At 40.0% G+C, this 20,261-nt stretch overlaps 2 protein-coding genes across 4 annotated transcripts in view; both read right to left on the bottom strand.

Annotated features, from left to right (window-relative positions):
* Positions 1 to 900, bottom strand: part of LOC135467677 (uncharacterized) — a 21,059-nt gene extending 20,159 nt beyond the window's left edge. Inside the window, exon 1 of one of the 2 annotated variants that reach the window (XM_064745478.1) lies at positions 766 to 900. Coding sequence is in view for 1 of the 2 variants with exons in the window: in XM_064745477.1 (XP_064601547.1) it covers positions 76 to 146 (71 nt within the window). In the remaining variant the exon portion in view is untranslated. Of the gene's footprint in view, positions 1 to 75; positions 271 to 765 lie in introns of those variants that run through there. The other variant, XM_064745477.1, reaches the window with a different exon arrangement.
* A 1,350-nt stretch (positions 901 to 2,250) lies between these two features.
* Positions 2,251 to 16,616, bottom strand: LOC135467679 (calmodulin-A-like). Of its 2 annotated transcripts, none has more exons than XM_064745480.1 (5): positions 16,325 to 16,616; positions 11,359 to 11,389; positions 7,125 to 7,295; positions 5,204 to 5,446; positions 2,251 to 3,839 (listed from the first exon to the last, which is right to left on the bottom strand). In XM_064745480.1, the coding sequence occupies exons 1-5, from the start codon at positions 16,334 to 16,336 to the stop codon at positions 3,811 to 3,813; spliced, it is 486 nt and encodes a 161-aa protein (XP_064601550.1). In that variant the 5' UTR covers positions 16,337 to 16,616; the 3' UTR covers positions 2,251 to 3,810. The 2 variants fall into 2 exon arrangements, with proteins under 2 accessions (XP_064601550.1, XP_064601551.1); XM_064745481.1 differs by having other exon boundaries at positions 7,125 to 7,268.
* Positions 16,617 to 20,261: the final 3,645 nt, after the last annotated feature.

Below are 20,261 nucleotides of genomic sequence, written 5' to 3'. Positions count from 1 at the left end.
GACACCCACACAGGATGCACAGATATTAGGTTCATTTTCCGATATGTTCCCTAATACAGGCAGTTATCGACTCACAGTTCCAGAGACTTTATGGTCACATTTCCTGGGAAGGTATGTACATGCAGTCCCCTTGCGTCAGTAGGCATGTGAGATTGGTTAAAAGTCTATTCAATGTCGGTCTAGTTTGAGTTTCTCCAAAACTGCACACAATGGACGCATTCGACTGTTGCTACGACCTACATTCTCAGCTTTGTTCGTAGGCCACTTACAAAGTACAGTTTACATACAGGTAGATTTGCGACAGTTGTAAATAATGCGAACAAGCTGACTTCAAAGAGAATTTCATACATGACGACTTCAGCACAAACCCCACCATCTGATTGAAAACCTTTTGAAATGTCGGTGGTTCTAATTGCGGACACACAAAACTTGGTTTACCATTCCTGTAGCCTTTCTACACCTGGTCATACAGCATGTCATCTTTCACATACAGCCTATCAACACGATACGCTGTATGGCAAAAGTAATACGTTAAAAGGTGCATATACTACAATCCAGCTAAGCCATATTTTATGAAAATAGCTTGTCTATAGTAAATATACTTCCACACTTAGCACTATTCCCCGACCAACAACAAGCAATCAGCAGTCGACCCACACCTGACACTGATAAACGTATAAATGTATATACAGTCATGATTGCAATTCGCTCAGGCACAATAATACATAATATATCAGCCTTGAGCGGCTTCAGCATTAACGGTACCGTGAATGGAGGAATGGTTCCTGGTTATGGATTATTCCGGGAAATCAGCCAGTCTCTCTAATGGATAGCGGATGAAATAGCGGACTTCGACAGCTACAGGGTCACTGCTAAGCTTGACCTAGCTTTATTCGACCCCTCGAATTCGCCACAGACTGGTTGACGATGTCAGGGGAGGCTACCTCTACCTCACAAAACTTTACACTGCACGTTACCTCCAATCATTTACCTCTAGATACCGTATAGTATACGAGTTTCTTCTCTAAATTTATCCACCCCTTACGTTAAGTTGGTGTAAGTTATAGATTTGCTGGTGTAAATTATACCTAGCAGAAGGTAACTTTAAAGGAGTTAAATAAGGCCGATGACAATAACTGTAGTTGACAGTATTATCAAATTCGTGTCATGTACAGGGCATGCTGCGTGGCTCCATGTGTAATTCTGTAAACATTCTCTCTTCTTTTCTTAAATGAACTTATAGAATAAATTTAAGATAACCGTCTGGGTGCAAGGTGTGGATGCACATGCTTGCCGCGACAATTATATATTTATTTATTTGAATGTTGCTTAATGGTATGCTCAAGAGATATTCCACTTTTATGATGGCGGACAGTTTTGTGGGATGAAGGAAACCGCGGTGTCTGGGGTAAACCATCGTCTTCGGTAAGTCACTGATAAACTTTCCCATGTGAGACGAAAAGACATGTACACACCATTGGTTTCAACGAAAGCCAGACTGTGAAAATGGCCTTATAAGCACTTATTGTTACCAAATTCCCATTAACATGCAGTGGAAGAAGAGAATCTATAAAGTCCCTGTCGAAACCCATATTAAACCAACGGCTGATGTTAGTTCATCATGTCCTAGCGACTGAAAGACAAGCGACTTAACCACTTGGCCAAGGCTGGCTCTCCACATCGATTACCAAACTCAACTGTGATACAGGTTAGATTATTTCCTCGCCACGTGCCCGCAGATATCATAAAATAACGCTACACTGTGGAATAAGTTTATTTTCGTACAGGGCAGTGAATAGCTACACATTGTATGCATACTGATATTTCTATACCGGGAAGAGAGGAATAGCAATTCTCAGAGTTGCCTAAACCACAGTGCAATTATTCGTCTTTTTACGCATTCGACTCTTATGTGTATTTACAAGAGCTCGTTCACATAGTGCAAAAATTATAATTGCCTGTACCTAGTTCTTACTACAAAATTTCGCTACGGTGACCTTTCATCATTGCATTAGTTTTTTTTATTATATTCATATAACTAGCCATGAAACTAATAAAGACAGAACTCAGCGAAATGTGACTATTTCAGAAGTATCACTCTCAAGCAAAAGTTGATATAATTGTGTTTATGCTTTATAATATTTGACATATGTCCTACTGATTGATGGGTGTTTAACGCCGTACTCAAGAATATATCACTTATGCTACAGTGAAAGGCTCTATTGAAAGGAAAGGTCAAACGTCATAAAATCATGGTAAATAATCAATGTTTATTTATTAGAATATACACATATAGTTGTAAAGGAATCAAGGTGGTTCAGTGGGTATGGGTTAGTTACAAGGCCCTGTTTTCTGCACAAGAAAATATGTGTGAAAGTCTTCTAACTAATGACGAGTATTCTAAAAAACATAAGTATTGAAGTGTGACAACTCCAATCAAATACTGTTTGTTTTCTTCAGTAGTTCAGCTAAATTTTAAGTATTTTCAGGAATCAAAAAATTAAAACGAAATTTGAATCAAAATGACATTAATATTTCAATGAAGTGGTCGCAATGCTTCTCTATTTACTGAGAGTATTTGAACAGAAATAACGAGTATGTTGGAGGCGAATATTCCCGGAAAAGTCATAAGAAAAAAATACACATTTGATAAATTTAAAACAAAGATGTATTGAACACTATATTCTGTTTTTCGTCTTGACACAGATAAGACTTTATCAAGGAATGACATTAATGATACTAGTATTCATATTCCGTTTGTTTCATTTAAATTATGTTCTGGTATTCTTTCAGGACAAGGATCTTTCCTAGCAATATGGTTGGAGGCATCCCAAAGCAGTAAAGCATCAGTATAATCTTGACATTGGGTATAAATAAAAGCATCGTCAGACAGAGACTCAACTAAAACATTCCCAGTGCCTAATAACTGATGACAGATATACATTTTAATTCAGCATCAAATGTTAGGTTTACAAATTTGTTATCAAAATTGCTCATGTCTTAGGTTTTGCCTGGTCTATACGCAATTATATACACACAGTGCTGTGCAGAGCAGATAAATGTTTGTATTAGTGTAATAAACATTGCAGTTGACTATATTTCACTATAAGATTACTGGAAAAAAGTGCGCTCTTAATTCCGTTGCTGAAGAGAATTCTAACACATTATATAGCACTAGAACTGCACAACTTGTGCATTTCCCTCCGCACCTCTATCCCCAGAGACAATAAATACGCCATGATACACTTATATTTTGGTATGTTGATACAGAGATCTCACAGAGGAACAGAGATTTTCTTGTAAGTTCAAGAAATATGAATGATCTAGAATAATTTATATCTGAGTTCCTAACTACAATTTTATGCTTAAGACAGCTTACACTTCATGCACATTTCATCTGATTAGCTGAGGAACCATTCAATGCTTCTTTGGAAATCTTAGATCTCTAATTTATGTGTATGTAACACGTACGTTCATTGGTCCCGTATCACATATATAAACCAATCGGTAAGCGCGAAGGTAAATCATGGAGTTATCAAATGAGACAATTCGTACACATAATGACTAGAGACACAAAAGGACCACAAGCGGTGTTCCTCTAGTTTAGTGATCGGCAGATTTTCCCTTCCATTCCATCACTGAGGCTTTTAGTGTTTTTTTTCTGTTCTCGGCTGTAACGAGTGTAACAGGTGCACAGTATTACTCAGATCCGCATAGCGCTGTTGACAATATGTCCTCATTCGTTGTAGGTGAATTCCTGCATCCCACAGACGTTAGGGAGCGGCAGAAGGTCCACCAGAAAACAGGGATCTATCTCGTCATCATCATGCGAATAAACTCTGTGGAGAAAAACAGAAATACATTAATAATATATTAATTGTGTCTTTTGCTGCTTACGTAAGGTCTCACAATGACGACCTGACCAACAAGTGAAAACATTCAGTAGTGAACTTTTCATCAGTATTATACGCTGTAGGAATATACGTTTTTTTGTTGTAAATGTTTTATTTAATCTGAACCTTTGCTTACTTAGGCCTACGTATCCGTTTGTACTGAGGGCAATACGATCTCTCTGATCACAAAACTTCCTACGAACTTTCTGTAACTTTTATTGGCGATTTAAGTCTGACTTTAGCTTTTTTTTACGAAGTTTAGAGAAAATAAGGTTGACGAAGTCTCCTGAATGTGGTCCCACATGTCCGCCACTGAATTATCTCCCTTGTCACACAACAGCAGCTATGACGTAAAGCGAGACATTCTTTGATTCCTCAAACAGTGCGTCCTTATCTAATGACGTGTTTAGGAGAACAGTGAGAAGCTTGCGTTGTAGCTCAAGTATGTGTATGTGTATATATATATGACCAAACAAGTATGTTCCATACGAAACCTTAAAGCCAATTGGACAGTTACACTATCTAAAGGTACATATTCAAGTCCAGCTTTAAGATGATATTCAAAATAAAATGCCTTCATGTTTTCACGGAATACTTTGTAATAATTAAACTTCTTCGGGAGATTACAACCATCTGTTTCACCATTAATAACCTTCATCTTGTCTGCATCTTTTTGCAAAAAAGTTAAAACTGTGCAATCCTTTGGGTCATGCTGCGATAATTCAGTTTCTTTGTCGCCGCTGAATTGGTGGAGAAATTGCAGAATGCACTGGTCAATGAATTAGATCAGATTTATATTAGATTTGTAAGTTGTTGTATCACAAAAAAAAAAATAACAACAACAAACACACAAAAAAACCCAACAAAAAAAAAAAAGCAAAGCAAAAAACAACAAGCAAAATGGGATACCAAGCCATGAATCTGAATCTTTAGGGTTGATCGCTTAATCCGTATCTAGTTTCTCCGTATCCAGTTAATCCGTATCTACTTAATTTTTTCATGATATCGATAACGTTTTATTGGAAATCTGGCATCCAAACACAACAAACTTGTATCATCTGTAATTAATTAGCCAATGTAATGAATAATCGGCCTTATCAATCATGAATCAAACAGCTAAATAATCAGGCTAAGTTTGCCAGTCATGAACTATTTTCTGAGAAGGACATGGCTACCAGATAAGCCCTCTCTGAGTGATTTATAGCTCTAAGACACATTTGTTTAAATTTTATTTATCTGACTGAAGTGTTAGTTCATTCTCGTATAAACCTTTAATCCTTTTTCATCTTATGATTTTGACGTTACCCTACCTTCGTAGTTGATCATTCCATCGCCGTCCACGTCGGCTTCTTTGATCATGTTTTCCACCTCGTCGTCGCTCAACTGCTCGCCTAAGGTTGTCATGACGTGTCGCAGTTCCGAGGCGCTGATAAAGCCATCGCCGTTACGGTCAAACACTTTGAACGCATCGGTAATATCCTTCTGCTCGTCCACCTCGCTTTGTCGCTTCGCCATCATCCGAAGAAACTCGTCAAACTCGATTGTCCCATTTCCTGAAACACAAGCGGGCCATCATCAATAATGCATTTGGTATGATCTGTCTATATGTTGTGCACCATGTTGGCTGTCAAAAATGGCGTCGTCGGATGAAAGATGATATTCTGCAGATGTGGTGATAATACATATTAATTGGAGTGTGATCAATCTGCCAGCTGGCAGTTTGGCAGCATCAAGTTCTAGCATATCGGTCTATTGCTTGTTCAAGGCACATTTCCACTATATTTAAATGTATCGTGTCTCTCAATTATCATCCTCTGTCATTGCTCTGTGTATATTTGTTATGTATATTTCTGTGTATTTTTTTGAATATTTCTTCATTGTTGCGAAATGTAACTCTGAAATCGATCGGGGAGAAACTGCTTCTAATGTGTCGAATCGACGATAAGCCACATTTACACCATCTTCATACGCGCCTTGAGTGGTCAACCGAGTGGTCCTTATAATGAACTAACCTGTTCTGAGTCCCGCAGAACCAAAAATGATCCATGGCAACCGACCAAATTCACAAAATAAATACATTTTCAGACATTACACCCACACGGCAGGGTTCTGCGCCAGAGATTAGAGGGCGACTACTGAAACGAAGCACAAACACTCGATAGCCCATGTCCGCATGGCTTCTTGCCGTCTATGTCCTCGTCGTTTCTTACTGCCTATGCCCACATCGTGTCTTACCGTCCGTACCCTCATCGTCTCTTACCGTCTATGTCTTCATCGTTTCTTATTGCCTATGCCCACATCGTGTCTTACCGTCTATGCCCACATCGTGTCTTACCATCTATACCCACATCGTGTCTTACCGTCTATACCTACATCGTGTCTTACCGTCTGTGTCCACATCGTTTCTTATTGCCTATGCCCACATCGTGTCTTACCGCCTATGCCCACATCGTGTCTTACCGTCTATACCCACATCGTGTTTTACCGTCTATGTCTACATCGTTTCTTACTGCCTATGCCCACATCGTGTCTTACCGTCTATGTCTACATCGTTTCTTATTGCCTATGCCCACATCGTGTTTTACCGTCTATACCCACATCGTGTCTTACCGTCTATACCCACATCGTGTCTTACCGTCTGTGTCTACATCGTGTCTTACCGTCTGTGTCTACATCGTTTCTTACTGCCTATGCCCACATCGTGTCTTACCGTCTATATCCACATCGTGTCTTACCGTCTATGTCTACATCGTTTCTTATTGCCTATGCCCACATTGTGTCTTACCGCCTATGCCCACATCGTGTCTTACCGTCTATACCCACATCGTGTCTTACCGTCTATACCCACATCGTGTCTTACCGTCCATACCCACACCGTGTCTTACCGTCTATGTCCTCAACGCTTCGCAACGTCTGTGTCCACATCGTTCCTTACTGACTATGCCCTCATCTATTTCAACATATTTGATCATATCTCGGAGTTACACCTCGGGGTAGGATTATGCCCCAGAGATTAGAGGACTGTTCTTAACATGGAGCAGACACCCTCTTACCATCTGTGCCCACATCGTTAATCATATCTCGGAGTTCCGCATCAATGGAGTTCTGTCCAAGTTTTCACAGGACGGTTCCTTCATAAAGCGGACACACTCCTACAGTCTATGTCCACGTCGTGTGTTACCGTCTATGCCCACATTGTGTCTTACCGTCTGTGTCCACATCGTTTCTTACCGTCTATGTCCACATCGTTGATCATATCTCGAAGTTCCCCCTCGGTAGGGTTCTGTCCCAGAGATCGGAGGACGGTTCCTAACTCCTTGGCTGTGATCCGTCCATCACCGTCACGGTCAAACATCGTGAAGGCCTCTCGGAATTCTGGATCAGAACAAGGAAAGTTTTGAACTAGAGTTAGAACCTCCGATACTCAGTAGGTTGAAATTGGATTTTTTATGCTCCGTCAAGCAACTCTATTAGTCGTCCTGCCTAGATGTCTGTCGATCAGTACGCCAAATCTTTGTTATCGTATTTAATATGGGCCATACTTGTTTTTGTGCTTGTTCGTTACCGATTTATGGATTTAAAAACAAATAATATGTTGCCACATGTCTCTTATGATATTTCTTTCATCAGGTTTATAGCGTGGATATTAGTTTTGTTTGTATAGATACAAAGTCGAGGAACGGCCCGTCCAGGGGTTTTGGAAACAAGAACAATTGTTTGATGCTGAGCATACATTTGGTATTCTGGCAACCATCGTCCTGCAACAGAACTGTTGTTGGTGTTTATCCTTCATGCCTGGTATAGTCTACGTAGCAGACAACAGGATTTCCACACAGAAATCGAGCAAAATATCCGTTAAATGAAGCCTTATTCTTTTGGATTCCTTTGTCTGGCATTCGTACTAGGTAAAACGAACATATGGGATGTTCTCCATTTGGTTATAAGTCTAACTAAAGAAAGAAAGTGAACTCATCTGAATCAATGATGTACATATGTCTTTCAATAAACCATCGTATCAGAGAACCTGATGTCCTACATGAATTTGAAGATGTCAGTATAGACCCATGTGTGTGTAAACCAAAATGAAATTATGTGAACTAGAAGTTACTACCTGTACAGACCATCGTGTCTATGAACCGAAGTGCACCTATACGTATATGGACTTGAAGATGTTATCTGCATAGACAACATGACTGTTAATCATAAATGCACCTATATGTATATAAACTTGAAGATGTTATCTGCACAGACGCACATGGCTCTGAACCAGAAGTGCACCTATATGTATGTGAACTTGAAGATGTTATCTGCATAGACGCACATGGCTCTGAACCAGAAGTGCACCTATATGTATGTGAACTTGAAGACGTTATCTGCACAGACGCACATGGCTCTGAACCAGAAGTGCACCTACATGTATGTGAACTTGAAGATGTTATCTGCATAGACGCACATGGCTCTGAACCGAAGTGCACCTATATGTATGTGAACTTGAAGACGTTTATCTGCACAGACGAGCATGACTGTGAACGGAACATGTATATACCTGTCTATCTTTAATCTACAATTCATGTATATTGTCACCAGATATGTCTCTGGAGTTAACAGAGTCATAAATAAGGCTGCTGACGTGTGTTGTGTCTCCTTTTCATGAATATACACTTGCTGTTTTGCATATATCAGAACTGACATTATAGACTTATGTCAGTGAATGCGGGCATATGGTTTAACCCGATCCTCCTTTGGGTATTCGTATGTTTGCCACAGTCGAACCTAAGTTGTGATCGCTACTAGACTAGTGCATTAGTCAGCCGTGGATCGAGAACAAACTTGACGCTCTGGGGATGTGTACAAACCGATGGCTGCAATGAGATCGCTGAATTATTGAATGTTTGCCAGCTGCTCACAGCGTCAAACTTCCTGATTTGTTAGCTAATCACACGTGACATCCCCACACCGGAAACTAAGAATCTGTAGTTGACTGATACCTATTAGTCTCATCTCCCATACGCCTTCGGTCAGAGAATCAGAGCAAATTTAACAGCTTATACAAATACTGTACTATTACTCCTTACAAGCCTTGGTCTAGTGGAAAGTAACTAAGAATATGTCGATTTGGAGAAGTTTGTGAGACATTGGAGAAAAGGAGGTATGTTCTCCTTAAATTAAAAATATATTAAATAAGTCAATAAATCAATGAATAAAAAAGCTCGTCATAGGAAAATTTAGATAAATGTAGATCACACAATTTTTGTGTTATTGTTCAACAAAATATTGAGAACTGACAATGTCTGTACGAATATTTATTCATCACTCGTACCTTGCCGGGCTATAAACCATCCTTCAGATTCACAATACAGATGGTGCCATTGTCAGCTAAAGCGAGAAATGACAACGGCAAACTCATGTGAATAATTTACGATCTGCTTTGCATGCACAGAGCTGTTGATTGAATAAGCTGTCATGGACACCTGTTCTATAAGATTTCATAGTTACTACATGTAAAACACCTTATATAAACAGTGCATCAAATGCATATTTAGGTTGAATGTAATATTCCAAACTTAAGTCTGTTGATCCAGCGGCAGCTTGTACTTGTCGCGTTATAAGGGGGACTGGAAAAAAAGCTAGTATTAACATGTTCGTATTTGTTCTCGCTCAAGTGACACTGGCCGTGAAGTAACGTGAGCATGGGTGACCAAGTCCAACGTCCAGTCCCTGTTTGGCAATAGATCTGTCACCAGGTTCTTACATCGATATCTCATATCCCATGGACTTCCCAGTCTTACTGTAAGTCTCACTGTAGTCAGTTCATCTTAATTCAAAGATGACAGACTTACAGACCGGATCAATCGGCCACGAAAACCAGCAACACAGGGCGGTAATTCAAGTGGAGACGCTTTTCTTTACCTATCCTGGAATCGACTAACCAAACGCAGGTTGCCGCTGATCCAGTTTTACATCATAGTTTTTCAAATGTCATTCTTCATGGAAAGTATCCATGTAAGGCACAGTTGTGGAAAGACGGTTAGGGGTGTCATGTTTAGGAGGGTGGCGTTTGCTGCCAGTGCTTTTGTTGCAAAGGGATACTTGCTAGAAGCATTAAGTAGTGCACTTTGTACAACAAGTCATTTTTTCAATAAATATTGGCTGCATTATGGAAATAAAGAATTGTTACGATTATGGCGAACTTGAAATATTATTAGAAATAAAATATTATTACCCAATCTAGCATTATGCACACATTGGTAACTGCTCCAAAGTTTGAGTTCATATCTCCCCAGCTAAGAGGCAGCTGCATTTGCTCGGTATACACCCTGATGAAATTCTAATGTGACCATTATCACAGATACCAGGCAATTGCCTCAGGGCTATTAAGACAAATGCTGCTATTTCGGTTGTATTTATTATGATATGTCATCACCACTTGCAGTCTGAGATACTGGGTGTTGTAAGGCTGTTATAAGATTCCAGCACTTTACTGCAATGACTCATTCCGTTATAGTCTGAAATAAAGGATATAATCTTCTTGATTCTAGCTCGTTTCTTTTCTTTGTTATCTAATGTCGAACTCTAGGAGTTTTCAGTTATACGACGGCGGCCAAAGTGTTTTGGGTGGAGGTCACCGAAAGAATAGCACGACCTTTTTGACATATATTGGCGAACTCTCACACGTGTGACACGTCATATTGATGACAGGCAATTGGTGTACAGAGAACGCCATGTAAGACTACACGACAGAGATCCGACTAATGCGTCCATCTCTGTATGTTTAGCTATTAAATTCTTTAAAATTCTAAATTAACTACAACCTTTTTCTACAAAAAGTTGAAGGAGATATCGATATTAAGTCAAAACTTCAATCATTAAATTTGGTATGTTCCTTTCCGTTATTTAAGCTGAAATTTATTGCACAGAATTTACGTTTCAAGCAAAATTTTGACCTTGCAGTATAAGAAACATCAATTTTAAAGTGATTTGAAATTTTGGCTTAAGTCTAAGACTGCTTCGTTATCCCAGGTCAGGTTTACATTGCAGTGGGATATCATAATGATCATATGTGCTTTCTTCGTGACATTTGAGCGATGACCTTGGTTTGATCTGACGCAGAGGTCGCTACGGTTTGATTAAAATACTGTAAATGCGGCGTTAAACTAGGATTATTCATTCTTAGGTAAGATTTGTTTCTCGCACACAGATATCAGTCAATGATGGTACTCCAATAAAACAAATAAGAAGACGATGGGTTTGAAAACAGAATCACAGGCTATAGGTACAATTTGTGGTGACGAAAAAGTAGCACTGATAAATATCAATATACACATCAATATCGAGCGTTTTAATATTACTGAAACGATAGTATAGCTCACATGTTCATCCAACCATACAATGAAGACAATGGTCGGATCAAATGGTTTAGCATGAGCGGACGAACACAGAAGTAGGATTAGTTGGATTTACTCACCTCCAATTTGTTCATCCGTCAGTTTGGGCTCCTGAAAGTAGATCCATAGAGGGAGGTTTACACATGAAACGTTTTACCAGTATGTGATGCTGGCCGTCGTCGTGTAAGTGAAATATTCTTGATTACGGCGTAAAACACCAATCAAATAAATAAATTTTATCAGTATGAAACTATATGATACAACATTTTTATCTCAATTTTCATAATTCAATGATTTTCATAATGTCATCTTTTCATAGAGGCTCTCTTTCTAAATGGCACTTGGAGGGTTAAAAAAGGAAAGTAAGCAAGAATTTGAGCGCTTGACTCATTCCGGGCAAATGTTTAAAATTTAGCTGATTTATAGATTATTTATTTATTGATTTTTTTAGACCGTTTTCAAGAAGCCAGTGCCGAGGAAAGACCCGCCGATATATCTGACAAACCCCCTGACAAGGCCGCGGCCACTGTATTCGAACCTGCGACCTCACTGGTGTAGGGTAAGGGAAATTTCCATCAGAGAACATGCACGGCTAAGCTAAGAGCTAAGACAACAAGGGTCACCCTGCATAGTTTACGTGTGACTCTCACTCTGTTGTACTTCTTCACAATTTGATTACTCACCACTTTTAAATTCAGAATTAAATAAAATTAAAAATTAGATAATCGACTAACACGTTTTGGAGTTCTGATCAGTCATCAACTGCAGATTCTAATCACAAATACAAATTAAAGTGCCAAGAAACGACCATTATTAGCTTACAACTTAGATCGTTTTTTACTAAATGTGCATAGTCCATTGTGCAAAAGTTATTCATGAATCTACAAAGCCATCACCATTACAATGTTGTGGTCATACACACAAACTGAAGAACCAGTTCAACGCCCTACATAGGGCATTCCCTCTTGCTGGAATGTTGTCCGCTTTCATACTAGACACACCGAACATGCGGATTCTTATATTATACCAAAACCAACCTAATCAATCGGAAACTTTGGGATGAGAGATGGCTTTAATTGTTCATCTGTTGTCAGCCTTCAAACGTACGCGACGGTCCGCGCCCGCCTGCATTACCTCCTAAAAATTGTCTCTGTGACTTTTCTGAAAGGGTTCCATGAACACCACACACAAACGGTGGGTGAGTCATTTATCTATTGCCTGGTGACAGCGCACTTAACAGTTGATCTAAATCAATAACTAGTAAAAGATCAATCATTTTTCGATACGGTTTAGTCAGACTGAATAAAGCTGGCGTTTTCCTGCAGAAATGGACGCGATCAACAAGAGAGCCGAGTTTTAGGCCGTAAGTGCCAGGCAATAGGGATGGAGATGCGATTAATACAGATTATCTGATCAGATAAAGCTTATTTTCGACCGAGGAAAGGCGATTTGACATCTGATATCCTCCGTATACAGAAACCTGGTTCGGTGAGTTAAAACTTGAACTGCTTAGTTGACGAGTCTGCCACTAGGAAGTTGACACAAGCAAGGTACATCAACAAACCAGTCTTTCACTGAACTAAAAAGACATGTTAAGATCTAACCCTAGATAGGCATTGACTTAGAAAGTTGACTGTAAAGTCACTTTTTTATTATTTTTCCCCCTTTTATTCATATATTTTGATTTGTACCGTTGTGTGTCGTCCCTTAGGATATTTCACTGATGTGACACGTGTCAGGTTTAAAGATGCGGTGAAATTAAGCCCCGTCCAGACTATCCAACATCACTCAACTTTTATTGACTCAACAAGAGTCAACTTGAGTCAACAAATTAAGCCGTGTTGAGTTGACAGGTGGACGGGTTCTTCAACTTCGTTCAACAAAACACTCAACACCATCCAACATTGTTGAATTGAAAATGTGCAGGAGTATTTTTTGTCAAGTTGAGCCAAGTTAAGTGAAAATAGCCAATCAGCGGTCACAGGTCGCCATGTATTAAACACAGGGCTGTAGTACTGCCTCACTAGTGTGGATGTCACAAGCATCGGGGCGTAGATTATCTCACCGGTCACGGTGTCACAAGCACAAGGCTGTAGATTGCCTCACAGGTCACGATGTCATAAGCATCGGGGCGTAGATTATCTCACCGGTCACGGTGTCACAAGCACAAGGCTGTAGATTGCCTCACAGGTCACGATGTCACGAGCATCGGGGCGTAGATTATCTCACCGGTCACGGTGTCACAAGCACAAGGCTGTAGATTGCCTCACAGGTCACGATGTCACAAGCATCGGGGCGTAGATTATCTCACCGGTCACGGTGTCACAAGCACAAGGCTGTAGATTGCCTCACTGGTCACGATGTCACAAGTACAGAGTTATATTACCTCACAGGTCACGATGTCACAAGCACAGGGCTATAGATTACTTTACTGGTAACGGTGTCACAGGCAGTAGGCTGTAGACTGCCTCACCGGTCACGATGTCACAGGCACCAGGCTGTAGAGTGTCTAAAGGGTCACGATGTCACAACAACAGGCTGTAGCTTGCCTCACTGGTCACGATGTCACAGTCACCAGGCTGTAGAATGTCTCACTGGGCATGATGTCATTGGCATCATGCTGTAGATTGCCTCACTGGTCACAATGTCACAGACACCACATTGCAGATTCCCTCCAGGTTCATGATACCACAATCACCGGGTAATAGATTGGCTCAGTGGTGCACCATGTCATAGGGACCAGGTAATAGAATGCCTCACTAGCCACTATCACAAACTTCCGGTACAGGGCACTACATATCTCTCGAATCCATTAAATAATAGATTTTAACGTTCTGTCTGAAAGCGGAATACTCTTTGGATCTCTAACGTGGGTTAGCTAATATGCTAATACGATCATGGTGTATGGCGTTCCTTTACTAGAGCAGGCCAACAGCATTTGAAGGCTATAATAAAGCTTTGAACTTTGAAAGGTGAAACCGGGTGAGTGTAATTTGTGAAATATTGACCTGGTCACATACATGCGTGGGGGCAAACGATTTACATGCGAAATCTTAATAATCTCTTCTTGTAAATGATAAATTTTCAGTCTTTTGATTCGTGGATTATTTTTTTGTATGTAGCGTCATTATTAAAATGCTGGCTTTTATTATAGGGCATACAGCGGAAAAGGAAATGGTAAGTCAGCTGGAGCGCTCGCCAGATCGAGTCCAATCGGGCGGCTGGAATTTTAATACAGGCACTCAACATTTTAGTACCATATAATAAGAGAGACGTCTAAGACTTTCGACGGCTAGAAACTAAGACGTGAATTAGGATCTCAGTGGAGACAGATTTTTTGCTGCAGAACAGTGTTGAAAATCATATTTATTGAATATCTTTCCTGATAAATGTTGCAAATATCAAGTGCTTGTTCAAAGGCAATGCTAAGACAAATTTTTTCCCATTTCATGTTAAGACAAAGTTCTCCCCATTTCATGTTAAGACAAAGTTCTCCCCATTTCATGTTAAGACAAAGTTCTCCCCAAGTAATTTTAACACAAAATTCTCCCCATACAATATTAAGACAAAGTTCTCCCCGTGAAATGCTAAGATAAAGTTCTTCTCATACAATGTTAAGACAAAGTTTTCCCCATGCAATGTTAAGACAAAGTTCTCCCCATTTCATGTTAAGACAAAGTTCCCGCCCTACTTAGAACAACGTCGTATTACTTAGGTCAGTACTTTCTCAATGATTTCATATCATTATTACACCAATACATGGCATAGTGAAAGATAGTTAGTATAGCTAGTATACTAGTATATATCCGTGTTCAAAAGGATGATCACACATGTTTCAAGCATTTATGAATATATTCAAAGAGTAATGATTTTGGCTTTCGTTTTCATAGTCAGCTGTAAAGTTCGGGGTGGGGGGAGGGAGGGGGTTGGGGGAACAGCTGTAATAAACTGAAGTCTAGGTGAAGGAGAGAAGTGGGTAGGGAATGGACGGCACATCATAAAGAAATTAAGTTTCAATAATTTATAACTGTGTTATTGTATGAATGTGACGAATTTATTTTTTCTGTTGTAAGAAATGATTGTGATACTCTATGCAAATCGAAAACGTCGTTATAAAACTGTAATAATATTGGCGGAACTGTTAACGCTGTCACAGGACAATTAGCTGGAGCAGTCGGATCTCGCCGTCAATTTCAATTAGTTGTTGAAACTGGCAGCTTGTAAGTACACGTATATTTAGAATAGTGTCTGTCTAACAAATTCATGCAATCTGCCAAATACAACGTCCATTCAATCGGCTGTTATAGCTGGCATTACTCTGGAGGGTTTTATGTCAACAAAGAACAAAGCTTTGTATTAAGGGTAAGTGACAATCGATTTACTGGACCGAATATACCATTGGATTCCTCGTTTTGAGGGCAAACGTTGGCTGAATGGAAGGTAAGCTGCTGGAATCCGTTGTCAATATTGTCAACTTTTATTCAGTATAACCTCAAGTTAGCACAGGGTACTATGCCCAAGCCCGGACTCAAAACACATCCCTACGTTGTATTACATTTGTGTTTTTCTGCGTATCAAATAATTAACTGGTTATAAAATAAAATGTTCACAAACATAATCACATAGTGATAATAACGATATTAAAACTTCAAAAACCAAAAAAATATATAAGGCTTGTCTGTCCCAAAAGCTGCTAAGAAAGAGAACAAACAATGCAAGTGGTCAGAGGTGGCAGTTGTGAGAAGGAGAAGACAGCAAGCCAAGCCACTTCAGAGGAAGGCAAAGGCCTTAATCGGAGTTTAGTCTACCCTGTTTATGATAACGCTGTTAACATAACGTTAAATGACCGCCCTAAGCAACAGGACTGCTTTCGGGAGTAACTTTTTGTAAAAATTCAAGATTAACTTCCTCACTAAAGTTTATCAGTTGTAGGCCTTCTAACGAACCATTGCTGTGTAAAAAGAACCAACGTAATGACAACAAGGTTGACTAAAGGGAGAAAGTGCCTTAAGGGTGAGGTTATATAATGACAAGTTAGGAACTTACCAATTCCGCCATGATGTAATCGTGGTAGGTTGGTTCCGTAATCCTTTACCTGAGCTCTCGCTCGACTGTGGCTTCTGTGTGTTTCCTGGAACCGGATTCAGCCGCGAACTGTTCGCCGTGTGACCATCGGTGCAAAGTGTTACCCAATGCGCGGTGCACCTTGATCGTGTTGCAACTGCTCGTGAGAGTTAAAATGTCACGTCATGTGAAAACGGTTCCACTCAGGGACAATACCAATAAATAATATATTAGCATTTAATAATTCAGAAGTGTCCGTGACTAGCAGAGGCACAGGAAGCGTTCCCTCAACACATGGCATGAAAACAGCGCTGACGCGAGCGGACCTGAACGAAAGCCTCTGCAGCATATGCAAACAGGTATATTACTATAGTGCGAGGAGCGTTACAGCTGACGTTCCTGTAGCAAATTGCGCAGAAATATGTGTATACGCAGTCGCATCCCATTGACAATATAAAAGCGATGGTTCAATGAAGGGAAACTTTGCGGCATTGTTTTCTTCTTGGCATGGGACAATGGTACTGATTCAGTGGTCACGTGTGGCGGACGTAAACACAGAATAGTGCTCGATATCCAGCCTGCCTACGGCACAATCCACCCTACAGTCCCCGGGTCGGCTCACAGTTACCTACCACCTGTGCACACCTATTATAGCCCTCCTCCATTATCCGAGAAGCACGTTACAACAGGTTTGTTGAACGGTGTATGCTACTCTATACTCTACTCTATGCGTTAGCCTAAATGTTGTAAAGGAATTGAGTTTTGATTTGCACGACACATTTTACTTCTATGTTATGGTGTTCTTCGACAACAGTTGAGGACACACATATTTTTAAATATAGGTATTAAATAGCTATGAATTTTCTTAAAAAAGAAACACAAGGAGTGTTAAGACCCCATACACACGACCATTCTGCTATCTGGCCGAGTGATTGCAGAGTCAGCATATGAGAAGCCAGAAGCTCGCTCACCTGCACATCTTGCGCTAAAGTCCACATGAATTTGAAATAGGCAATAATGATACTTCCCCGTCTTGATCCTCAACATAGTTGACAGGGACCGCTTGCACAAAGGGATCGCAGCTACAATCAATTGTAGGCCCTACAGCTGAGTTTACAATTGGTGTTAAAAATAAGTTGCGCCGCATGCACAAGGGAATTATAATGCGATTCTAAATTTTTGAGGGACTCCCGTGGCCGAGGTGGTTAGCCTGCCATCGCGGCAAATTGACCCACGAGCCTCTCATCAATGCAGTCGCTGTAAGTTCAAGTTCAGCTGGTTTGCTCTCCGGCCGTATACGTGAAGAAGACTGCCAGCATACAAATTTATAACAAAAATTTATTTATTTATTTCATTGGTGTTTTACGCTGTACTCAAGAAAATTTCGCTTATTCCAGGCGGCCAGCGTTATAGTGGGAGGAAATCGGGCAGGGCCCGGGGGAAAGTCACGGCCATCCACAGGTCGCACGTAGGATTATGGCCAGAGACCAAGTCAGAATGAGCTAAACTTGAACTCACATCGACCTCATTGGTAAGAGGCTCCTGAGCCACTGAGCCGCGCTGTCACGCCAACCATCTCGGCCATCTCGGGAGACCCCTATTGGCAAATAATTAAACAGTTGAAATATGTGCATATCAATGGCTAAACCAATGCCTGTGACTAACAAACGAGTACCGGTTGTGAATTAATCAATTTATAGTCGGCCTGGTGATTGCTAATATAACATTGGGTACATTTCGATGAGTGCGACTTCAAAAGTTATCTCCCTTGTTTCGAATCGCTTCTCGATGGCTTAGGCATGACTCGTTTACTGCGGTTCCCTGCAGCTAAGAACATAACGCGTGATGGTTATTCCAGTAAATAAAAATGATATTATAAATAAAAATTATTCTGTGGCTGTGTTGTGGAGGATCAGTTAATCCCATGTCGTTACAAACTTACAAACTCATTCCGTCCACAACAAACGCCAGCAAATCTTCTTGTCCATATATGTGCACAGAAATCCGTCGCCCTAAGAGGTTTATTTAAAGATAACAACTGAGCTCTTTCAAACATGTAGGTTTTAAAGGAGAAAAAGATTGAAACATAAAACACAAACATAAAAATGATGCCAAAGTCAAGGATAAAACCTTATTTGCAAATATGGTCTTTAATATTTTTTAAACCCTTTTTCAGGCGAAAAGAGTATTTGAAAACATTTTCTGTTTGGTGTGTATTTGCAACCACCTCTTGGTATATATCGTCTTCGAATAATGATGTCATAAATAAGGATGTGATACATATCTAATAAATTAAAAAAAATTGCTGTTTATATCCAAGCACAAGCATTTAATCTCATTTAGGATAATATTTATGAATATATTAAAATAGAAATGTGATGAATATCCAGGTTGAACACATAATTTGTTGGCTGAAAAAAAAACAAATTCTAGTGCAAATGTATTTATTAAACATGTGTTACATCCTTATTTATAACATTATTATAAAGACGATATCTACCAAGAGGTGGTCACAAATACCCACCATACAAAAATGATTTTCAACTTTCTTTTTTTCTTCAAAGAAGGATCAAAAAATATTGCATACCATATATACCACTATCTTCTCGCACTCTTTCATCTGAAATTTATGTTTTCTCTATCTTTAACGTGTAGGTGTCTTCACAAGGTGTCTTCCAGTTTTAAGCGATTTCATCTGATGATCCCATTATCAACCCAGCCTCCTTTAAGCGATGTCATTTGATGATCCCATTATCAACCCAGCCTCCTTTAAGCGACGTCATCTGATGATCCCATTATCAACCTAGCCTCCTTTAAGCGATGTCATCTGATGATCCCATTATCAACCCAGCCTCCTTTAAGCTATTTCAAGGGATAATCTCATTATCAACCCAGCCTGCTTTGAGCGATGCAATCTGATGATCCCATTATCAACCCAGCCTGCTTTGAGCGATGTCATCTGATGATCCCATTATCAACCCAGCCTGCTTTAAGCGATGTCATCTGATGATCCCATTATCAACCCAGCCTCCTTTAAGCTATTTCAAGGAATAATCTCATTATCAACCCAGCCTGCTTTGAGCGATGCAATCTAATGATCCCATTATCAACCCAGCCTGCTTTGAGCGATGCAATCTGATGATCCCATTATCAACCCAGCCTGCTTTAAGCGATGTCATCTGATGATCCCATTATCAGCCCAGCCTCTTTTAAGCTATTTCAACGGATGATCTCATTATCAACCCAGTCTGCTGAATCTTTGTCAACAGATTATTACATAATAAATTCAGCCTGAATTAAGCCATTACAGAGTCAATACTCTCCAAACATGTGTATTTTTGTGTATTTAGTTCAGCAATAAAAACCGTTTGAAAACCTGAACAAATCTGAACGCTTGCTGTTTCAGCATATTGAACAGTTTGTAACGTGAAATCTTAGACTACAATATTAACTGAATTCCTTTTCCGACAAGCTTATAGATTCAGGGTAGCTGTGACCTTTGATCGAGGACTTCAGTTTGTGTTTCCAGGCGGTGAGAGAACAGCTGCTGATTTCAAAGTCTGCCAGAGTTGTCTTACATCCAGCAGTTTCGGTAGTCATCGTAAGAGAAATCAACAAAACATGTTAGCGATATGGTCGTGATTGTAGATAAGGTGATCATATACCCATGAAGTCTCTGTGAAGAACACTATACCGCTTACATTCCGCCAGGTTGCGCATACGTGACCGACCGCCTCTCAGATGGCTCTTGTATTCTAGGATATAATAAACACCGGTGGGTGCGTAACCGACAGGCCACGCCCTGTTAATTGGCTGCTACAGGTGTATTTATTCACCTGAGGTGAGCTTTACGGCGGCGATTAATGTTTTCGAGAGTTGAATTTGGTAGTAAAGGTAAAGTAGGCTGTGGATAAATTTT

This window comes from Liolophura sinensis, chromosome 6 (genome assembly GCF_032854445.1).
Source record: "Liolophura sinensis isolate JHLJ2023 chromosome 6, CUHK_Ljap_v2, whole genome shotgun sequence".
Lineage (NCBI taxonomy): Eukaryota > Metazoa > Mollusca > Polyplacophora > Chitonida > Chitonidae > Liolophura > Liolophura sinensis.
This window is presented reverse-complemented; position numbering and strand designations above follow the sequence as displayed.